General features: G+C 42.6%; 1 protein-coding gene across 2 annotated transcripts; it reads left to right on the top strand.

Annotated features, from left to right (window-relative positions):
• Positions 1-6,397: 6,397 nt before the first annotated feature.
• Pgap4 (post-GPI attachment to proteins GalNAc transferase 4) lies at positions 6,398-17,703 on the top strand. Of its 2 annotated transcripts, none has more exons than XM_005004114.4 (2): positions 6,398-6,575; positions 15,881-17,703. In XM_005004114.4, the coding sequence occupies exon 2, from the start codon at positions 15,985-15,987 to the stop codon at positions 17,167-17,169; it is 1,185 nt and encodes a 394-aa protein (XP_005004171.1). In that variant the 5' UTR covers positions 6,398-6,575; positions 15,881-15,984; the 3' UTR covers positions 17,170-17,703. The 2 variants fall into 2 exon arrangements, with proteins under 2 accessions (XP_005004171.1, XP_005004172.1); XM_005004115.4 differs by lacking the exon at positions 6,398-6,575 and adding an exon at positions 7,047-7,213.
• The last annotated feature ends 2,840 nt before the right edge of the window (positions 17,704-20,543 follow it).

Consider the following 20,543-nt stretch of genomic DNA (forward strand, 5'->3'; position numbering starts at 1 on the left):
CTACTTCCTAGCCACAAAAGACCTCTGAACTGGGCAGAAACCCTTTTATGATGTGGTAAAAGAGGCTCAACGGCTTGAGATCACAAATGACAGTGATTAAAAATATGTTTGAGACGTCAAGTCTCCATATGTTTTGAATTACTCAAGGAGAAATATTGTGAAATTACCAAAAAGCACTGAAAAGCCTAATTCCATTTCCAACATCATATCTTTGTGAGGCACATTTCTCTGCAGTGATAGCAACAGAAGTAAAGTCACTATTATAGATTAAAACTGGTGGTCAACTTCATGCCAGCAGGATTAAATTACCGTGGTGCTGAGGGTGGATGTTCTACCTGAGGAAAGTTGCCAGCATCAATAAAGACATGGAGAAGGAGAAGTGAGGCAGTGAGGCATTGTGGGTTTCACTAAGTGTTCTGTTTGAGATGTTGGTTCTCCTGGAGAAGCTCTGGTCCTCACATAGAACATTGCTTCTGGCTCTGGAGGAGAAGACGTGTGCCACTTGATCTCCAGTATGAACTCTTCACACTGGCTTCCTGGCGTGTACTTGACTGTGCTTATTGTTGGAGGAGCTTGGGGCCTCCGTGTCGCTGACACGGCTGTGGTGCTTTTCAGGACATCCCTGGTCTTTATTATGAGTGTGACTTCTCAGCTCCAGTGTAGGACCCTCAGCCTACCAACACAGCTCGTTCACCCCGCTGGCATAGACTTTCTAGCTTCCACAGCTGATCTTTGGGCCTTCCCAGCACAGATCCATAAAACAGACTGGCGTGAATCCTTCTTGTGGGCTCTGGACCTCCAGTTGGACTAGTGGGAGGCATTGTCATAAGCTCTGGGTTTTCATCTGGACTCATGTAGGACATTGCTGTGGGATTCAGAACCTTGGCTGAATATTCTATGTCTTTGGTGTTGCGGATAGATTTCCTGCACTTCCTTATGTTAACTCTGGGTGACCATCATAAATAATATTATAAATTCTGTGTCCTGGTTCTAATTATTCTCCTCACAGCTCCTGATTACAACAATCACATAGTAGACTGAATATAAATAACATGGTTTCAGTGTCCCCACCTCCCACCAATCCCAGATAGGACAATCCAGCTGCAGGAAAACTAGCTCTAGATTCCCACTGATTCTGCACTATGGTAAGTTGTATAATTACAATGTAATAATAACAGAAATAAAATGCACAATAAATGTAATGTGCTTGAATCATCCTGAAACTATCCCATACTCATGTCTATGGGAAAAATCATCTTCCACAAAACCCGGTGTCAAAAAGTTTACTTACAGATAACCTTGGGAGGCAAAAGAGCCAAGTGGTAGCAAATTATCACATTGCACATTTAATATCATGGAGGGAAAGATCGTTTGTCCTTGGAGGATAGATAAACATTTTCAGTAGAGACTTTTCTTCCTAGCCCACAGCCCTTCTGCTGGTACTGCCAGTAGAATTACTGTTAAGGTTGCTTTGTTCCTGCATACACTACGTTTACCCAGCATATTCATTTTAAATGAAATGAAGCATCACGATTTGTAGGGAGATACTGAAGCTGGGAATCTATCACAAGTTCTTGGCAAGGCAAGGCCTGTCTGAGAGCAAAGAGCTCCTGAGACAATCCAAACAGTGGGTTGCTAGGCAAAGGGAGTGTCACATGATGTCAGGCTATCAGCTGTACAAATAAACATGCTACAGTGGTTGAGACACATAGTAGAAGGAAAGGAGCTCCTTTCCTCCCATCCAGGGAAAGGACTGCACCTAACCTCAGCTTTCTGTCTCTTATCTTTACTTCTCCATCCTCTTGCTGTTCTTTCCCCCCGGGGAACTTTGACAACTGGGTGGATGCAGCAACAATTAACTTATAATGGTGAAATTCAGTAACCTTACTACAGGCCCCATCATCCAGAATTTGCTGATATTATTGAATGATGCAATGGTCTGCAGAAGGCTGTTACAACATCAACTGCACAATATCGTGAGACACTGGAATGCTTTCCTACGGAATGTAATATATTTCTCAAACCAATAGCCATGGTACCATCTGCATATGGTGAGAATTCAAATGTTCAAGAGCAAAAAAAAATTGGCTTCTCACCATTATACCGAATAACTCATTTAAGGAATTTTCTCTCCCTAGCCCACAACCTTGGACTTAGTGGATTAAGGGATCTGAAACCCAAAAAAGAATTATTTCCACCAGAGAATTCGCATTCTGTTGGAATTGGGATTCTGTTAAATTGGAAACTGAGGCACAAAGAAAAGAGTCAATATGGCTCTCGTTGATTGATTTTAATGTCAATGGGAAATTAAATTGTTGCTAACAATCAGATCAGAGAGGATAACACATAGTAGAAGCTAGGAATTCACTGGCAAACCCACGTGAGCACTCACATATTCATGGCCCTGATAAGTGGAGCACTATCACAACTCAAAGAGAAGAACATCAAGGAATCAAATTCCGAGGGTCACTCAGCAAAGAATTTCATACAATGATGTGCTGACAGAAAGAAGGGGCAATATATAATAGTAGCATAAAGATACTAGGGTTCTAAACTTAAATTTCACAATTCTAACACTGAAGTTTTGTACTATCTCATGTCCCCGACTAGAAGAAAGAGTAGTAATAATGATTGACATTTAATTTTTTAGATTGGAGTATGTCTAAACTTAATTGTCCTGTTATGATATGATATTAATTGAACTCTTCTTGAGTCTCTATCTATATGTTCAATTTTTGTATGTGAACAAAGGACAAGAAAAGATGCTCAGAGGCCCAAGTTATAGACTGTTTTCTGTTTGAGCCTCCTGACATTCCAAACTGCGCTGGGTTGTTGGTATCTGACCTACATGGACTGCTTTCTAGGTAACCGTTGAGTACAACCAATAGAGGACACCAGGAGGCAATAAGATAGCAGGAAGAGAATTAGAGTTAGTCTCTATCTCGCCTTAGTTTTTTTTTTTTTCCCCAAGATAAGCCACTTGCCTCCTTCTATTAAAGGTGATGGGTACCATAAGGTGCTCCTCCATCTTCTTCTTCTTCTTTTTCTTCTTCTTATTCTTCGTCTTCATGTTTTTGAGACAGGGTCTCACTATGCAGTTCAGACTGGCCTTGTGGCCTTGAGCTCACTTTGTAGCCCAGGCTTGTCTCAGACTTGCAATGATCCTCCTGCCTCAGCCTCCCAAGTGCTGGGATTACAAGTATGCACTACCACATCTGACTTTGTGGATCCTTCTTTACAATTATTCTTTTGTGTTTCTAATAATTTTCTCTTAGTTTGTCCTTTGGGCCTAGGTTTCCCACTGTGATAAGCCGTAGGGTACATCATGCCTTATTGGCTTTCCTGAATCTCACCCAAGTCTTTGAAAACAGATACTTTTAATTAACTCTCTTTGATTACTCTGCTACGGTGTGCTAATTCTGGGCAGAGCCTGATTGATACTATATCCTATTCCTGTCAATATTAAAATGATTTTTAAAACATTATAATAGTACTTGCCACTACTCTTTATCCCTTAACTTATTATTCTTTTCTTCCTCTAATTTATACATATTATTAAGAGAAAAGACTCTGCTAGTCTGAAGCTAGACTAGTAGGTGCTTGAATGGTGTCTTTGGGTTTTCTAGCAGTTTGATTTTGAGTAAATTACTTAACTATCTCATAGGGTTATTGTAGTAATTGAGAGTTACTAAACCTGAAAAGACTTAGAACAATATTGTAGTGGTTTATATCTAGATGTTCCCCCAAATCCTTATGTGCTCATAGACAAGGCTTTAGGAGGCTACTGAATCTTGGGGACATGGTTAAGTGTCATGTTGGGAGGTGGGTCACTGGAGGTACAGCCTAGAAGGGGAGATCCCTCCTCTGCTCCCCCTTTTACTCCATAAGATTCCTGTCTACAATGCCATGAGGAGCCCTTCTCTGCCATGCCACCCTGTCCTGGAGCCAGCTGACTGTGGATTGAAACTTCTACAAACTGTGAACCAAAATAAACCTGTCCTCCTCTAAGTTATTGGTGTCTGGTGTTTTGTCTCAATGAAGAGAAAGTAATAAAGAAATTAGTAATAGAAATTTCTAAGTTGCTAACACCTGATAAAATATACATTTGTTTGTTATCTACAGTCCATGCAAATGTAACTGTTTAAAGGTGAAGACTTGATTTCATTCACTGCCAAATGCTTGGTGTATAGAAGACCACTGTTCAACAACTGCTCAACTTTCTATGATCATAAAAATATTGTATCTGCATGATCTAATACAGTAGTCACCAACCACAGATAGATAGTGAATATTTGAAATGTGGTAGCACTACTAAGGTAGTACAGACTTTTAAATTTTATTTCATTTAAATTAATTGAAATTGCTATGTGTGGCTAGTGATACTAGTTTGGATAGTACAGACATTGCCTGGCACATCATAATAGGTATTCAATAAAGTTTTGCTAAACAAGTGAGTAACTATGACTCATTTGTTGAATGCTAGATATTTTTCCAGGCTTGGTGCTAAGCATATGCATTATCTCAGGTAAGCCTTCCAAACAAGTTGTAAATGAAATCTCACTTTTCCAGTTATTTAGATGAGCACAGTGAGACACAGTGGAGTGTATTTGTCTTAGCCAGTATATAAATTGTGTAGAGACAGTCAGGACCTTTAAGTAGGGTTTGGGAGATGGGCCCTTTTAAGAAGTAAAAGGAAGCAGCCTCTTCATCACAAGGGATAGCTGAACCAACAGCCTGAGGTTTGACCTTTGCTTCTGTGTGGCTAACACTGATCCACTTAAGCTCCCCTTGGCTCCCTGTTCTTCCCTCAAGAATTTCCTTATTACATCTCACTCCCTACAAACAAGTCTAACCATCAACTGAGTAGTGACCGTTGGAGGAGGTGGAGATAGACTCCACCTACCCTGCAAAATAGGACAAAATATAAGAGTGAGGTAACCTCACTCTTTTGCAGTGGCTTGGTGCAGCTTCTTCTTGCAATAAATTTCTGCTTTGCACTGATCTCTTTGGTCTCCTCTTCCTCTTTCTGTCATGAGTCTGCCGAGGATGAGTCTGGGGACACCTAGAGGCCAGACCCACCAGAGGCAACAACTGGAACCCATCCCTGGCCATTGACAGGGACCTGAATTACTCAGGTTTGTCACAGTCCTTTGATTTCAGAGCAACAGGCTGCTAGTCTTTATTCCAGGAAATGGGAATATTTTCTGAAGCTCTCTTCCTTTCTGGCACCAGACCCAACTCTCATAAGATCTAGCCTTGTCCTGACTTTGCAACATACCCAAAGATAATCCCTTGGGTGCAGGACCCACATCTCATTCTCACCTCCAGAGCTGACAGGATGCCAGAGAAATTCCTCAGGAAACATTGTTGGGGCCGGGGATTTAGCTCAGCGGCATAAGCGCCTGCCTTGCAATCAGGCAGTCGTGAGTTCGATCCCCGGTACCGATAAAAAGGAAAAAGAAAAGAAAAAAAAGAATGGAGAACAGATGGATGTCTAGGTGGCTGGATACAAGGAACTTGCTGTATTGTGTGGACTGGACTGACAAACACAAGAAGGATCCTAGGAGCATTTGCCAGCTTCAGTGTTTCCCCTTGCGACTACTGAACAGACCTTTAAAGCACAAGCTGGCAATACCAAATAGTGAAGTCATTTGGGCTTTGTGGGTTGTGGGTCTTTGTCACAACGAACTGCAATTGTGTAAGAGCATGACAATATGTTAACGATGACCATGTTCCGGTACAACTTCATGATCATCGAAATTCAAATTTTACATAATTTTCATGTCTCAACCTACTATCCTTCTAACATATTAAATCCTGGCCTAGACGGGCAAACTGACCTAGAGTGAGAAGCAATGAAAAGGGCAGTAAAACTGTGCGGTGAAACTTCTGGCACAGGCAAAGTGCAGCACAGAAAGCAGCTAGCTCTTACTCCTTTCTGACACACACATTTTTATCTTTCCTTGGGTTTCCCCATCTTTTTCTTGTGTTCCTCTTCAGGGATTAAGGTAACTCCACGTGCAAATATTCTCAGGTCTTCCCTATTATCGCTCTCAGGAAAATTTGTGTTTAAGTAGAATTTTTTTTGGAAGACTGAAAAACATTTACAACTCAAAATAGCTCTTTAATGAAGCGCTTATACGCGCTGCGAGGTTATTTCATTAATGTGAACCAACCACTATGTGCCCACCTGAAGAAATAAAATGCCGGCTTCTGATGCCCTCCCATAAGGGACATGCTTCCAGCTCCCATGACTTGGGAGCGACCCCTGTTTTTCCTTCGCTGCCCATCAGTCGGCGCCTTTTGTCGTTTTGGATTTTTCCCCCCCACTCCAGTTTTGGAGGTTGCAGTAGCGCCGCAGCTCGCAGGTCACATGGCCTGCAGGAGAGAGGGGATTCCTGCGCTGGGGCTCCGCCGCGGGTGGAGAGTCTTCTGCGCGCACGCCAACCGCGCTGCGCCCGCTCCACCCAAGTCGGGGATCGGCCTTGGCAGCTCCGCTCGGCTCAGCCTGGCAGCCTGGGCCACGCGCGGGGCGGCCTCGGCTTGAGCCGGGAGAAGCTGACCGCCCCCGCCCGGTAGGTATTCGCCGCGCAAGGTCGGCCCAGCCCTCCTGGCACAGTGGTCGGAGCAGCCCTCCGGCCAGACACCAGGGCGGAGGTCGGGGTTCCGGGGGACCGCGGCAGGCGCGCAGACCGCAGCCTCGGAGGATGGCGCCGCCGAACAGGGCCTGCGTCTCGGGCGGGCTGTCTCCGCGCGGCCCTGCCCCGGCTGCCGGCCGCTGCCTGTGGGAGGACTGCGGGGACCGGTGCAGGGCGTCCCCAGCGCTGCGGGCCGACGACGGCGCGGGGATGATGGCGCTCCCTCGCCACGCCGGTGCCTGCTGCGCCGCCAGCCCAGGAAGGTGCCAGGAGCCTGGGTCACACTCCTGCGAGCCTGGCCGGGCGCAGAGGCGGGCGCGTCATGGCCGCTCGCGCGCTGCGGACCCTCGGCGGCCGTGCGCCCCCGGTGCAGGCTGGATGCGCGAGGGCGCTGCTTCGCGTCGGGTTCCAACCGGCCCGCGGCGGGGGAAGGGACCAGGCTTTCCTCGGAAGCACCCTTCCAGTACCCAGAAACGGTGGCTGGTGGCACCGGCGAGGAGATGGAGACGATCAGCCTAGGGTAGGCCTACAGGTGGAGAAACTGAGGCCTCTGCGCGCAGCGGAGACGGCCCAAGGTCAGTGGCAGGCAGTAGTTCCAGGGCTGTGGTTTTACTCCTACATTCTTTTTGCAGGAGCCACAGGGTCTCCTGGGTGTGTCTGGCCCTGTGACCCTTAGGCCTGGACGTAGCCGGTGCCGCACTGCGTCCGCCGTTTCATGGGGCTTGAGCTCCCTGTCCCTGTGCCCCGGGCTTCCGGGGCTCTGCCCGGGTTCTCCCCGCTGGACCGCAGGGCGGCTCCAGTGATGATCTCACTATGCGGACCATTAGCAAAACCGGCAGGTGTGTGCGCCAGCGTGCATGCGTGTGTTTCCCCAAAAGAACGAGACCTAGTTCAAGGAGAAGTGTTTCAGGAGCGGATTGCTAGAGGGACTGCACGAGGTAATATCGGAGGCAAGAGGACTAACACGAAGAGAATCGTTAGAATATTTTCTGGCATAAACTTAGTACAGAACATTTAGGAAACAAAAAAGAAAAGAAACGCCTTAAAATTTCATTTTCTAGGTTGTCAAGATTTTCTTGACATTGAAATATATCCTCCTCCTCTTCTTCCTCATTGTTCTCTACATATATGCATTTGAAGTTTTAAATCAATAACACAGACAGAAAATTCTGTCGTTTTAATTTGCATATCTTAAATGACCCGTAGGAACCAATACATATACTGTTGTACATTAGTTATTTGCATTTGTGTGAGTGAATTGATTTCATTCTTTTGCCCAATTTTTTTGTTGGATTATCTTTATCTTACTGATTTTTAAACACGCTACACATTAAGGTAACAATTAAACACACTACACATTAAAGTCATAAGGCACCAAAAAGAGCCTTCCTGGTAGTTTTTACTAGTTTTAATTCCAGATGATTGAATACTTCCATCAATTTTTAAATTGTGACAGTGGGTATATAAATTTGACAAATCTCACTAAAATATACAATTATATGGTGCATTTTGCTATATATAAAGTATACCTCCATAAAATTGAATTTTTAAGAATTTTAAAATTTTTAAAAATTCAGGATAGCTATGATGCTCAGTCAGCAGAGAGAATACACCAAAAACTACTGTAAAACTTAAGTGATTAAAAAGCATTGTCCTAACACCAAACTACACAGAGTTGCACACAAACAGATGTGTGTGAGTATATATACATACATATATTTAATTCAGCGTAATTGTAGCAATTAAATTAGTGATTTTTTTTTAAATGAGCTGGGGTTCTCTACCTGTCACATTCTCCATCCCAGTGTCTGGCACAAGACTATTTGTTGAAATGAATGCTTAGTAACGATCATAAAAGTAATACATGACCTTCGCAGAAATATAGAAGGCAAGACAGGAAACCTCCATTTTCCAGATTCTTCTTGCCTTTATCAAATTATATTCCATAGGGGCTGGGGATTTAGCTCAGCGGCATAAGCTCCTGCCTTGCAAGCAGGCAGTCGTGAGTTCGATCCCCGGTACTGATAAAAAGGAAAAAGACAAAAAAAATTATATTCCATATTAAAAAATACAGCGATCATATTATTCACATTTTTCAGCATTTTGCTTTGACATAGCTTACAATTTCCTTTAGAGACTGTCTTAGGTCTGTTTGGATTGCTCTAAGAGATTACCAAACATTGGGTGGGTTTAACGACAAAATTATCACACTTCTGGAAGCTCTGGAAGCGAGAAAGTCAAGATTAAGGTGCTGGCGATTGGGTTCTGATGAAATCCTCTTCCTGATTTCACACGACAGGCAGGATTCCTTCTGTGCCCTCGCAGGAAGTATAGCATAGAGAAGAAGCCAGCTGGCTCCTGTTTCTTCACAGGAGGGCACTTACGTTCCAGAACTTAATGATTCTGGCTTAATTACGAGATTTAATTTAATTTACGTTCCAGAAGTTCCACCTCTGAATACCATGACCATGTGGGTTAGGGTTTAAAAGGGGTTTTGGAGGGACACATTCAGTCCATAGAAAAGATCTGGGTAAGCCTGTGCAGAGTACGCCTGTGCTCTTCTTCCTCCTCCTTTCTGTCAGTATGTTTAAAATGTTCCCTTTCTTTTTACATATGCATAGAATACTCTTGTATGGTTATCTAAAAACCTGTTCCCTGTTTCTGGAATCTTATTGACCATCAGTTAGTTGCCTTTTCCTCTTTTCTTTTCTCTCTTCCCTTTCCATTTTTCCTCCTTTCTTTCCCTTTATCCTCCCCAGATTCTCCTCTTTGTTTTTCTCCCCACACTTTTTTTTTTCTATTACAGGCAAAACTAATGTGAAAATTCCTTGTCCATTTTTATTAGGCTGTATTGGAATTTCTGCAAGTTTTATTTTTAGAAGTAGAATTGCTATGTCAAAGGAGATGCAGAGATAAAATTTGCTGGACATAGTGGTGCACACGTATCATGCCAGCACTTGGGAGGGAGAGGCAGGAGAATTGCTTCAAGTTAAAGGCCAGCCGGGGCTACATAAGGAGATGGTGTCTCAAAAAACCCAAACAAAACAAAAACATGTATATAAGTACTGCTGCAATATTACCTCCAAAGATTGTACCAGTTCATAAGATGACATTCGTTTGTAACTGTACCATTCCCTCTTGAATCAAGAATATGGTAAGTACAGTGGTTAATTTTGTAGAAAGCTACTTCTTTCTATTTGTGAGGCTTTCAGAGGATAAAATGTCCTTTGAGTTCTTTAATTTTTAGATTATTGGTACATGTTTGGAGTACATAATGATTATATTCCTCATGGAGGCACACTTGTACATAACATGTCTTAATTCCTTTTTCTTCCCTCCATCCCCTCCTACCACCCTCTATATCTTGATCCCCTTCTCTTCTGCAAAAATTCTCTATTTTTTATTATCTATCTTTTCTTTTAATCTTTATGCATATTTTGGATTTCACATGTCAGAGAAACAATATGGCATTTAAACGTGTGTATCTGGTTTACTTCACTTAAACATTGTGGCCTTAGGCACATACGTTTTCCTACAAGTGAGGTTTGTTTTGTTTTGCTTTGTTGAGATAGGGTCTTGCTCTCTAGTGCAAGCTGGCTTTGAACTCAGGGTCATCCTCCTGCCTAAGCCTCTGGTATGCTGGATTTACAGGCCTGTGCCATTATGCCTGGTCAAATGAGTTTTTAAAATGTTCTTTAGTACAATTTTATTGTAAACATGTATATTCTGCATATTTCTTAAGTTTATTTCTATGTGTGTTAGTTGAGTATTTGTTTTTCCATTTTGATTGAGGTCTTTTATTCCATTAATTTTTGATTTGGTGGAAGCATTTATTTTATGCATAGTATAAATACATATCTTGTGTGTGTAGGTATATATAAGCATACATTGTGTGTACACATGGTGTGTGTGTGTGTGTGTATATATATATATATATATATATATATATATATATAATCAGCAGTAATCAAAGCCATAATGTATATAGACCCTTACTTTTTATATTCTAATTCTGTTAACCTACCATATTACAATAGTTTTTCCTATTTCTAACAGTTTTTCAACTGATTTTCCTGAACTCGCAATGTTTGCAGAAACAAAAGTGTGTGTTGGTGAAGAACATGGGCTCTGGAATCAGTCTTTCTGTAGGTTCAAGTATTAACACCCACTTAAAAGACTCTTTCACCTTTCAGTACAAGTTAATGCTTCCTACAATTTTGCAGCTATAAAATGGGCTTAATAACTTCTCATCTGCTTTTTATAAGGATCAGTGAGGTATTTAGAACAGTACCTGGCATGTAAGTACTCAGAAAATGTCTAGAAATAAGTTTATCTCTGCACATTTTTGTGACTAGTGTCTTTGATACCCCCATTTTATACTTGAAGAGTGAGGGACCATAGAAGTCAAAAGACTTCAGGTGGCCTTTTATTTGCTTAGCAGTCCTTGAATCTCTTCCCTACATAGAGTTCTATGCTGAGTTGTGAAGGATATCAAAGATGAATTCAACTGAATCCACTGAAAAGAGATTTAAAAACTCTCATTGGGGTAAAAAAGGGCTATGAAGAAAGCCACAGAAGGTAAAAGGCATCATGATTTACAAATGGGCTTTGAAATTTGTCCTGTGTTTGAATTGCCTGCTTTTGATTTGCTACCATCTATTTTTTACAGTTTGAATGGAATTAATCACATTACTACTTAAGAGTTGCTATTGTCAGAAGAAAGAGATCCAACGATCTAGCACAACCCTGGGATATGCAGCAGGGGCACAATAAATGGTAGTTACAAATAGAAGATGCAGCCAGAACTTGCCAGTCTTTTGGACCCACCTACCGGGAAAATGGTCTTACCATTCATGAAGGGCAGTGGACTTAGGAACATGATGATTGTTTTTTTGTAGAGCAGAATATACTTACTGAGAAAGAAAGCTTGTGAGAGACACAGAAGGGGCACATGACGGTTCATAAGTGCTCATGTCCTGACACCTGTCCTGGGTTCTGCTTCCCATACAGCGGGGGCACACGTAGCTTTTCAGAAGCTCCACCAGCGTGTACGGGGGATATCGCTGCATTTATTCACGGTTATTTCTGTGTCTCTGACCTTTATTGACTTTTCTGAGCCTTACATCCTAATGTAGTAACAGGCAGGATCCAGTTTAGGAAATGGTTGGGTATGTAGGTGCACTTAGCATAAATCAGAACCTAGTAAACATCATTGCTCAGAATTTGGAGTGTAAAGTTTAAATATCACATTGTTTCTCTTGGGTGAGAAACATACAGGGTAAATAAGTACCAGAATGGAGGATAGATACCCGGAAATAGGGAGAACGTATAAGGAAAAAGCAAGAAAGAAGAAAAATAGATGGAAAAAAATGGAAACCAAGCTTGTGTAATTGTGTGGAAGGGAGAGGAGAGGAATGGGAAAAAAGAACTTAGATACAGTATGTACAGGCACAAATTCCCTGTGATGAACGTGGTCAGTCTGTGTGACAAGTGTGCACTATGAAAGAAAGAAGAATTAAGAATGTATGTAATATTGTGTTCGCCGGTGTCAGTCGGGTCACAATGCACGAGTAGCAGCCTGAGCAGGTGACATCATGGTGACTGCAGCCTGCCATGGAAAGGCATCGCAGTGATGGCGCCAACACAGCCCTCCTTCCATCCCACCTCCATGAGTGGGCGGGGAGTAAACTTCTCCCAGATTACCAGTAAAAAATCTCACGTCTTAGATTTCTTCCTCTGGCCAGTAGTCTTAATACTAGATTAATAAAGTGAAGACATTACAGGTGGTGAGGGACCTGCTGAACTGCACTCATTAAAATCTTTTTTTTTCTTTTTTTTTTTTTTTTTTTGTCTTTTTCCTTTTTTATTGGTACTGGGGATCGAACTCACGACTGCCTGCTTGCAAGGCAGGCGCTTATGCCGCTGAGCTAAATCCCCAGCCCCATCATTTAAATCTTTTAAGAAAATGGTTTAGAAGACAAACAGGAGCCTGCTCTTGAATCTTACATAACTCTGTGGTTGATCATGGAATGAAGTATGTGTCCCCAGCACCTGTGGTGCACGGTGGATTCTGTTGTTGCTCTGAGTACATTCTGCCTCTTCTAGAAGTAGTGTGTATCTTCCCGGTCATTGACTAAGTCACCTTTTGTCTACCTCAAAACCAGAAAATACGCAAGAAAAGAGTAGTTCCACCTGCCTGGGTTCTGGACTGCGGACAACCTGGAGGCAGAGTAGATGCCTGTGAGCTGTGAGCGAGTATCGGGGGCAACAGTGAAGCCTCCTTAGAAGAGTGGAAAAAGAGCAGAGAAAGAAGAGAGGTAGGGAGGGAAGAAGGAAAGAAAGGAAACCAGTATACTATAAGGGGGCTTTGGGAATGACAAACATGGGTTTTTATTTGTTGTTGTTTTACCTTTATTCTGACATCAAAAGGAGCAGATAAATAAATAGTTTGCTTCTAAATGGGTCTTACTCTTTTGTTTTTGTGACCCATGTATAAACTTTAAAAAAATTCGATGTAATTAAAAAGTTGGATTTCCAGGATTTAAATCTGTTTATTTAAAACCTACTATAGGGGTATATCGTCACCGATTTCTTGATTTCTTCTGTGATATATTTAGAATAAAAGATACTTCTTGCGTCCTACTTGTAGCATACGTATCTGAGTCATAAGTAGTTTATTGTCACATAAATGTAAGAATCAAAACCAAGAGATATTAGTTCTAATGTGGTTTATTACTGAATCCTATGCTTACGTGACAGTGTTCAGTGCTGAGGTGCATGGGTCTTTATGTCATAAGAGCGTTATAGAAATTTTTCTCAGCAGATTGCTACATCTTTTCTCCTGAGGATCTAGAAACTGGCCTACTGCTTTTCCTTCTATTGAAGGCTTCACCTCCCCCTTTCCATGCTGTGTGGAAGGAAGGAATTTCCTTGCCCCATTGTTTTGATCCCGTGGGTGGTGTGTGAACCGCATCTGCAGCACTCTGAAGGAAGTGTGTAAATGTACTTGCTTGTTTGATTGGGCCTGTGTGAGGCTTTTGAGAGCCCATTTCAGGTGGTATCTACACTCTGATATAGCAGGAGAGGCACTTCAAGTTATTTGCTTCTCATGAACATTCTGGTTCTAAATCCAGCTGGGCCACACCTATCCACAAGTCTGTACATGAGAAATGTGTAGTTTTGTTGTAAGTTATAAAGGTTTGGGACTGGGGATCACCCCTGCAAGCACTGATCCCTGCAATTAAGGACAATGTGCCCTCTGACATAGCTCTCTGTCCTTCCCTGATGGTCAGTGAAATAGCAGTCATATTGCCATATTTTTAAAGTAAAGAACTTTGTATAAGATGTTAGTGATTTTATTGTGCCCAATAGGGAAAATTGACATTTTGCGCCAAGATTAAAGACATTTAATATCAATTTTGAGTGTTCCCATTTCTGCCTCGCCTGTTATATATTAGTAGCAATAGCACTTACTGGGCACCTGGCATTTTCCTGGCTTGTCTTAACTTGACTCTATTAAGCTCTCTCCTAGACAACCTTTCGTTTGTAATAAGTTACAAGTGAACTGCTTGCTTCCAAATGTATACAATCCTTGCCATTCTTCTTAGGCAAAAGGTTGATTGTCAATAGAGAGTATTCAGTTTTGCATTGAGCTTTCTGGCTTTCTATTCAGTAATAGAAAGGGCGAGGAAGAGAGTTCAAACAGGACCCACCTGAATGCACCTGTTCTCAGGTGCATTCCTACGGTCACTACACCAGAAGCATGAGCTCAGCCCATATCGGTGTTTGGCTTCTGCTAGTTGTGGTGTGGAGCTGGTGAGGCCACGTGAATGGCCACAACCCCATGATTCGTTAACTGCCCTGACCTGAGAATAGCAGAGGGAGAAGCAGTCAGACAATAGACCTCGAGAAGTACATCAACCAACAAGCCTAGTGTTCCAACCTCTCCTTGCTTCTTTCCCGTTGGTTACTCCCCAGATCTCTTACTTGGGGTAAGAGATTGGAGTAGTTTCTTTCGTCTTTGAGGTTCCCTCCTAAAAACTGCTGTGTTGCTGAAAACAGACTTTTCTTTTACTTTTAATACTTATAGACGGCATTCAGTTTTGCCTTGCCCTTACTAGATTTATACTGACATTGCCCTTTTTATTCGGTTGTTTAATACATTTGCTTTCCATTGCAATGACCTACTTACTTCTAAAGTATCACATGAGTTTAAGGATATCTGTTTTCACTCTGCATTACTTTACTTCTGAACACACTTAACACTCAGTAACCCTCAGTAACTGGTGTTATTACTTCCACTGCAGAGCTGAGGAATCTAAGATAGAGAAGTGAGCTGACTTCTTCCCAGTAAGAAGCTGAGCTGGAATGCACACCCACCCGCCTGCCTTGAGGCCTGTGCTGCACTTCCCACGATGTTTCTTTTGGACCAGCATCAGGAGAGCAGTCTCTTCCACCTTCATCTCTTTTTACTTCTTTCCCTTCTCCATGAAAAGCTACTTGTGAATCTTCCTCCAGATGTACCTGTCCCTCCCACACCTGGGGCCCTAGAGTTAGCTTGTGTATGAGATACACTCTGCTCCCTAGTTTCTATGATGATTCTGTAATCATAAAACAGAAGAACAATCAGGACTAAATGATTGTGCAATTTGAAGTATAGCTGCATGAGCTTAGAGAAATATGAATGGAAAATAATATTAACTGATATTTCAGAGAATCCTAAGTATTATTGTTTATTCATTTTTTGACATGTGCAGAAAAGACTAATTTTCAGAAATTACTGTGTATAGTCAATAAGTACTATTGTGTGTTTATACTAGAATTTGCTCTAGATGTATGTATTTCCCTTAGCACCTGGCCTCTGTGTGTGTGCGTGCGCGCGCGCGTGTGTGTGTGTTATCTGTGTCTGTGTCCAAAGAACACATGACTATGTAGCTGGCAAATAAAAATAATTATCTTACCTGTCCATCGGGTGGTTTTCTGGCACACTCTATATCTAAGCATCACTGGACATGAGGACTTGGGTGAATGCAGTAAGATCTCCCTATTTATAGAAAGATTAAGAGTATTGAATGGGTCACCAATAGAAACAACTAAGGAACAGTTCACTGTAGAAAATATGCTACCTAATAGCACAGAGTCTCGAACTAGAGTTGCTGATATATAATCCCAGTTTAGCACTGGGAATGTTTTTTAAAGCTATCTTTTTTTTTAAAACCATTTTTTACTTCCTCTTTCTCTAGGTGTGACTTGCAATGACTCTGGCCTGAGTTCCAGGATGGTTTGTTCTTGGGATCAAACATGACTAAGAGTTGACCTCAAGAATACATCACCTTCTCCAGCTGCCATGCTCCTCCGGAAGCTGCGACGACTCTCCTGGGGCAGCACTGCTGTCCAGCTCTTCCTCCTAACCGTAGTGACCTTTGGCCTGCTGGCTCCCCTGGCCTGTCACCGGCTTTTGCACTCTTACTTCTACCTGCGCAATTGGCACCTGAACCAAATGAGCCAAGAATTCCTGCAGCAGAGTCTAAAGGAAGGGGAGGCTGCTCTGCACTACTTTGAGGAACTGCCCTCTGCCAATGGCTCAGTGCCCATTGTCTGGCAGGCCACGCCCCGCCCCTGGCTGGTGATCACCATCATCACTGTGGACAGGCAGCCTGGCTTTCACTACGTCTTGCAGGTGGTGTCTCAGTTCCACAGGCTCCTGCAGCAGTGTGGCCCCCAGTGTGAGGGACACCAGCTCTTCCTGTGCAATGTGGAGCGCAGTGTGAGCCATTTTGATGCCAAACTGCTCTCCAAGTATGTACCTGTGGCCAACCGCTACGAGGGGACTGAGGATGATTATGGCGATGACCCTTCCACCAACTCGTTTGAAAAAGAAAAGCAAGACTACGTGTATTGCCTTGAGTCATCTCTGCAGACCTACAATCCAGACTACGTCCTGATGGTGGAAGATGATGCCGTTCCGGAAGAGCAGATATTCCCTGTCCTGGAGCACCTTCTGCGGGCTCGCTTCTCTGAGCCACACCTCCGAGATGCCCTGTACCTTAAGCTCTATCACCCCGAGAGGCTCCAGCACTACATCAACCCAGAGCCCATGCGAATCCTGGAATGGCTCGGCGTGGGCATGTTGCTGGGCCCCTTGTTAACCTGGATATACATGAGGTTTGCCAGCCGCCCAGGCTTCAGCTGGCCTGTCCTGCTCTTCTTCGCACTGTACAGTATGGGACTGGTGGAACTGGTGGGCCGGCACTATTTCCTAGAATTGCGGCGTCTGAGTCCTTCCTTGTATAGCGTGGTTCCTGCCTCTCAGTGTTGCACCCCAGCAATGCTCTTCCCCGCACCTGCGGCCCGCCGAACCCTCACCTACCTGTCCCAGGTGTATTGCCACCAGGGATTTGGCAAAGACATGGCACTGTACTCACTCTTGAGGGCCAAGGGAGAGCGGGCCTATGTGGTAGAACCCAACCTGGTAAAGCACATAGGGCTTTTCTCCAGCCTCCGGTACAATTTTCACCCCAGTCTGCTCTAGAGTGCCAGAAAATGCCTTTTGGAAATTGATCACTTCGTAAAGATTCAAACACTGAGTTCCTTATTTAGACATGGTTGCTTGCAGGTATTTCATGGTTTAATGTTGCTAGGGAAAAAGGCACTGAGACAGCTGAGAAACATGTATTAATCAGCACTGGCTTTGGTAACCCCCAGCAGGGCCGGCAGTTTGCTATAGGTCTGGACTTCTCTCCTGCCACACAGCCACACTGCCTCATGCAGTCTGTCTGCCCAGTGGGGGTTCATTTACATACCAGTTGTGTTCTGCATTTATTTGTAAGCTCTGCTTTGTAAGGAGCTTGTGATTCCCAAAAATCTTGTGCACAGTGATACATGACTATTTAGGATTTTAATAGTAGGATGTGGTGAAAGGTGAGATCTTTTTGAATGGATTTCCTTCCACTGGATGTGAGAATGAATGTGTGTTTAAAATGTAAGCCCAGAGAGGCAAGACCATGTTGATCTATTCCATTTGTTTCCTTGACCTGGTGTAATAAAAATTGTTAAATGCTGTGAAGTCCCTGACATTTTGGATGCATGTATTTGGATTTTCTATGGCCTGGCATTATCTTTTCTCATAATCTGTAGTTCATATTAATAGTGAGCACTCTTAAGGTACAGCAAGATCGGGAAAAGTATCTAAATCAAAGGTCAATTGCCTATGTCCAATGTAATTTAATATTAAATATTTACACAGTATGCTGATCCTTTGACAGCTGAATATTTCAGAAGGATTCCGAGTGGGTAAGTTCTTTATTAGTAGTACATGCTTTTCCTTCATTTTTTGTTTTCACTTTTCATTGCACTTCTTTTTCTTCTGGTAGCATAATGGTATAGAAGAAAAGGTATGGGCTACAAAGTAAAGAAATCCCAAACTTGTATTTCAGGTCTCTGTCATATTCTAATGATAAGACTTTGGGCCAGTCATATGTTAGTCTCTATTTCTTTGCCTATAAAATGAGTCCAGTAGTAGCTACTGTTAAGGTAGAGTTGAGTGTAAAACTATGGATAGAGTAGATAATGAAATATCTAGCGAATGGTAAACTCATAGAGGATACTTGGCATATGTTCATTTCTCTCTTGGAATAAGCAGACAGAAGTCCGGTGTATTTTGGATAAAACCTTAGTGATGCAGTTTAAAGTGTGACATAGGGCAAGGGACTAACACCTGGGTAGCCGCTGATTCAGTTCACACACTGCCATAGTAGAGACTGAGTTTTCCCTGAGTCTTCTGCAGGACATACAGCTCAGTGTTCACCTCGCCCTGTCTCCTGCCAAAAATAAAACTGTTCATCGAGATTGAAAATGAACTAAAACTCCTACTGAACTCATTCCAGAACTAGCATTATTTTTCTGAAAAGCTGCAAATAAATGTCCTTTGATAACACTTATTAAGTCCCTTTCTGGAGATGGATGATTACACGAGCAGTTGTCCAGATGTCTTTCGTCTGCTTTCAAACTTCTGCAGTGAACGTCTGTGTTGAGGTCCATTCAGGAACAGTCAGGGAGATACAGGGATTGACCTGCTGTACGTATAGATGAACGAATTGAGACCGAGGGAAGTGAAACAAGTTCACAGCTGAGCAGCAACAGAGCCAGGTTGGAAACGTAGCTCTTCTTGCTTCCAGCCCCTGTGCTATTTTCGGAACCACATTTATTTTTTATGTGGCCAAAGTCTCATTTATAAAAATTTGATTGTAACATACACTAAATAATATCGATAAACTAAAGTAGTAGAAATACATTTTATTTTGGTCTTGGAGAGTAAATGATATAAGTACATGTTGTGTGTTTATAGCAAGCTGTTACATACCTCTCAGCAATGCCTAAAGTGACCAGAGCCACTGGATGACGCATTACAGAGATCCACATTCTACCCTCATTGTTCCTTCCCTGGTAATGGATTTAATCCCAGGTTTCAGAATCAAACTATCTTTGATTTAGAGTCACTCAAGTTACTACATAATGATTGAGTGTCCTTTTGAAAGGCTTTTGACCAGTGATAGGAAAGCCATGTTAAGCTAACACACCCAACATATGGAATCACTGTTAGTTTACATCTCTCCTCTTTCTAATCAGTTGTCCGTTACTCGCACACGTTCCTTACTGACTGACCTAGGTGGAGTGGCTCAGCCATCGTCCCTCCTTGTCTGTTTTCTTCACCTCACCTTATGTCTTCCACTGTTGATCTGAACTAAGGTCTTCCATCTTTGGACGTTTTCTGTAGACACAGGTTTAGTTTCGTTCTTTCATCCCTAGCCACTTCTAGATGCTCCATTTTGTGTTATTCCTAAGATCTAATTTTTGATTCAGGCAACTGCCACCTTTTTTTGCAAGAGCCCAAACTGAGGATTCCCCTCCCATATCAAGGCATATAGGTTACCATGAGGGTGGAGCTCTTTAAAATTCCCCACCTTTCAAAGTTAGGTCTCAAATAGTCTGAGAAATTCCCTGTTGTAACTGAGTGTATTTGCATAGACATGCCAGTTAAAAGCACATGTTCTTCCAAGGCTTCCTGAGAAGACTACTGCAATTTTCTTTCCTTTGAGTAGATTTTTCTGATATGACAAATAGTATGCTTCCTCCCTTCCCCCACTTGGCACAGAGAATTATGGCAGCCATAATTAAGGTAGCCATTTTGAAGTGGAGGGTGTGGGCTGTGCAAGCAACCATACTTGCAGGTCACAGCAATAACAGCTTTCTTTTTCTGGATTAAAACAAACTGGTATCACCCTTATCATGTCACCTTTTACCAGCATGAACTTGGTATACAGTGCACTCTCTTCTGCCTCTTGGCCTGTAAGTCCTAAATAGGCGATAGAGCTGCTGTGGGTAGTATTTCTATCTAAATGATTCCCCTTGGCAGCACCCACAAGATGGCAGCCCAAAAGAGAAAACAGTCTTCCATGAGAAACACAGGAGCTACCCCCAAGACACACCAAAAACAAAACCAGAGAAGGAAGTGAAAAGTAGTCATGAGTGGTACTGTAAAAGTTTTGCCTAGCGTATTCCCTGCCCTCTTCCTGGAATGAATGTAAAAGTCTTCCAAAATAATAACCGTAATCAACTCTTTTTTTCAGAATCAAACTATCTTCGACCTAACTTTTTGTTCTGCTCATTTTATTCTCTAGTCCAGTCTCTGTGTCCAACATTCCTGCTAGACAGGTCCACTGGGGGTCCTTTACTCTTTGTTCATTCATTCATTACTTACTATGAGTCAGATAACTCTTCTAGTTGTTGGGGACCTGCAGTGAAAGATTTTGAAGACCCACAACACTATGGATCGTATGTTCTATATTGGGAAAGAGAAAAATAAAAATAACAAGGAAACTTAAGGTAATAATAAGTTTGAAGGAA

Source organism: Cavia porcellus, unplaced genomic scaffold (assembly GCF_034190915.1).
Source record: "Cavia porcellus strain 051 isolate PalLab524CR breed Dunkin Hartley unplaced genomic scaffold, mCavPor4.1 scaffold_1, whole genome shotgun sequence".
Taxonomy (NCBI): domain Eukaryota; kingdom Metazoa; phylum Chordata; class Mammalia; order Rodentia; family Caviidae; genus Cavia; species Cavia porcellus.

Coding starts and splice junctions, on each gene's coding strand:
- Pgap4 (XM_005004114.4), top strand. CDS start 15,985: ATGCTCCTCCGGAAGCTGCGACGACTCTCCTGGGGCAGCACTGCTGTC.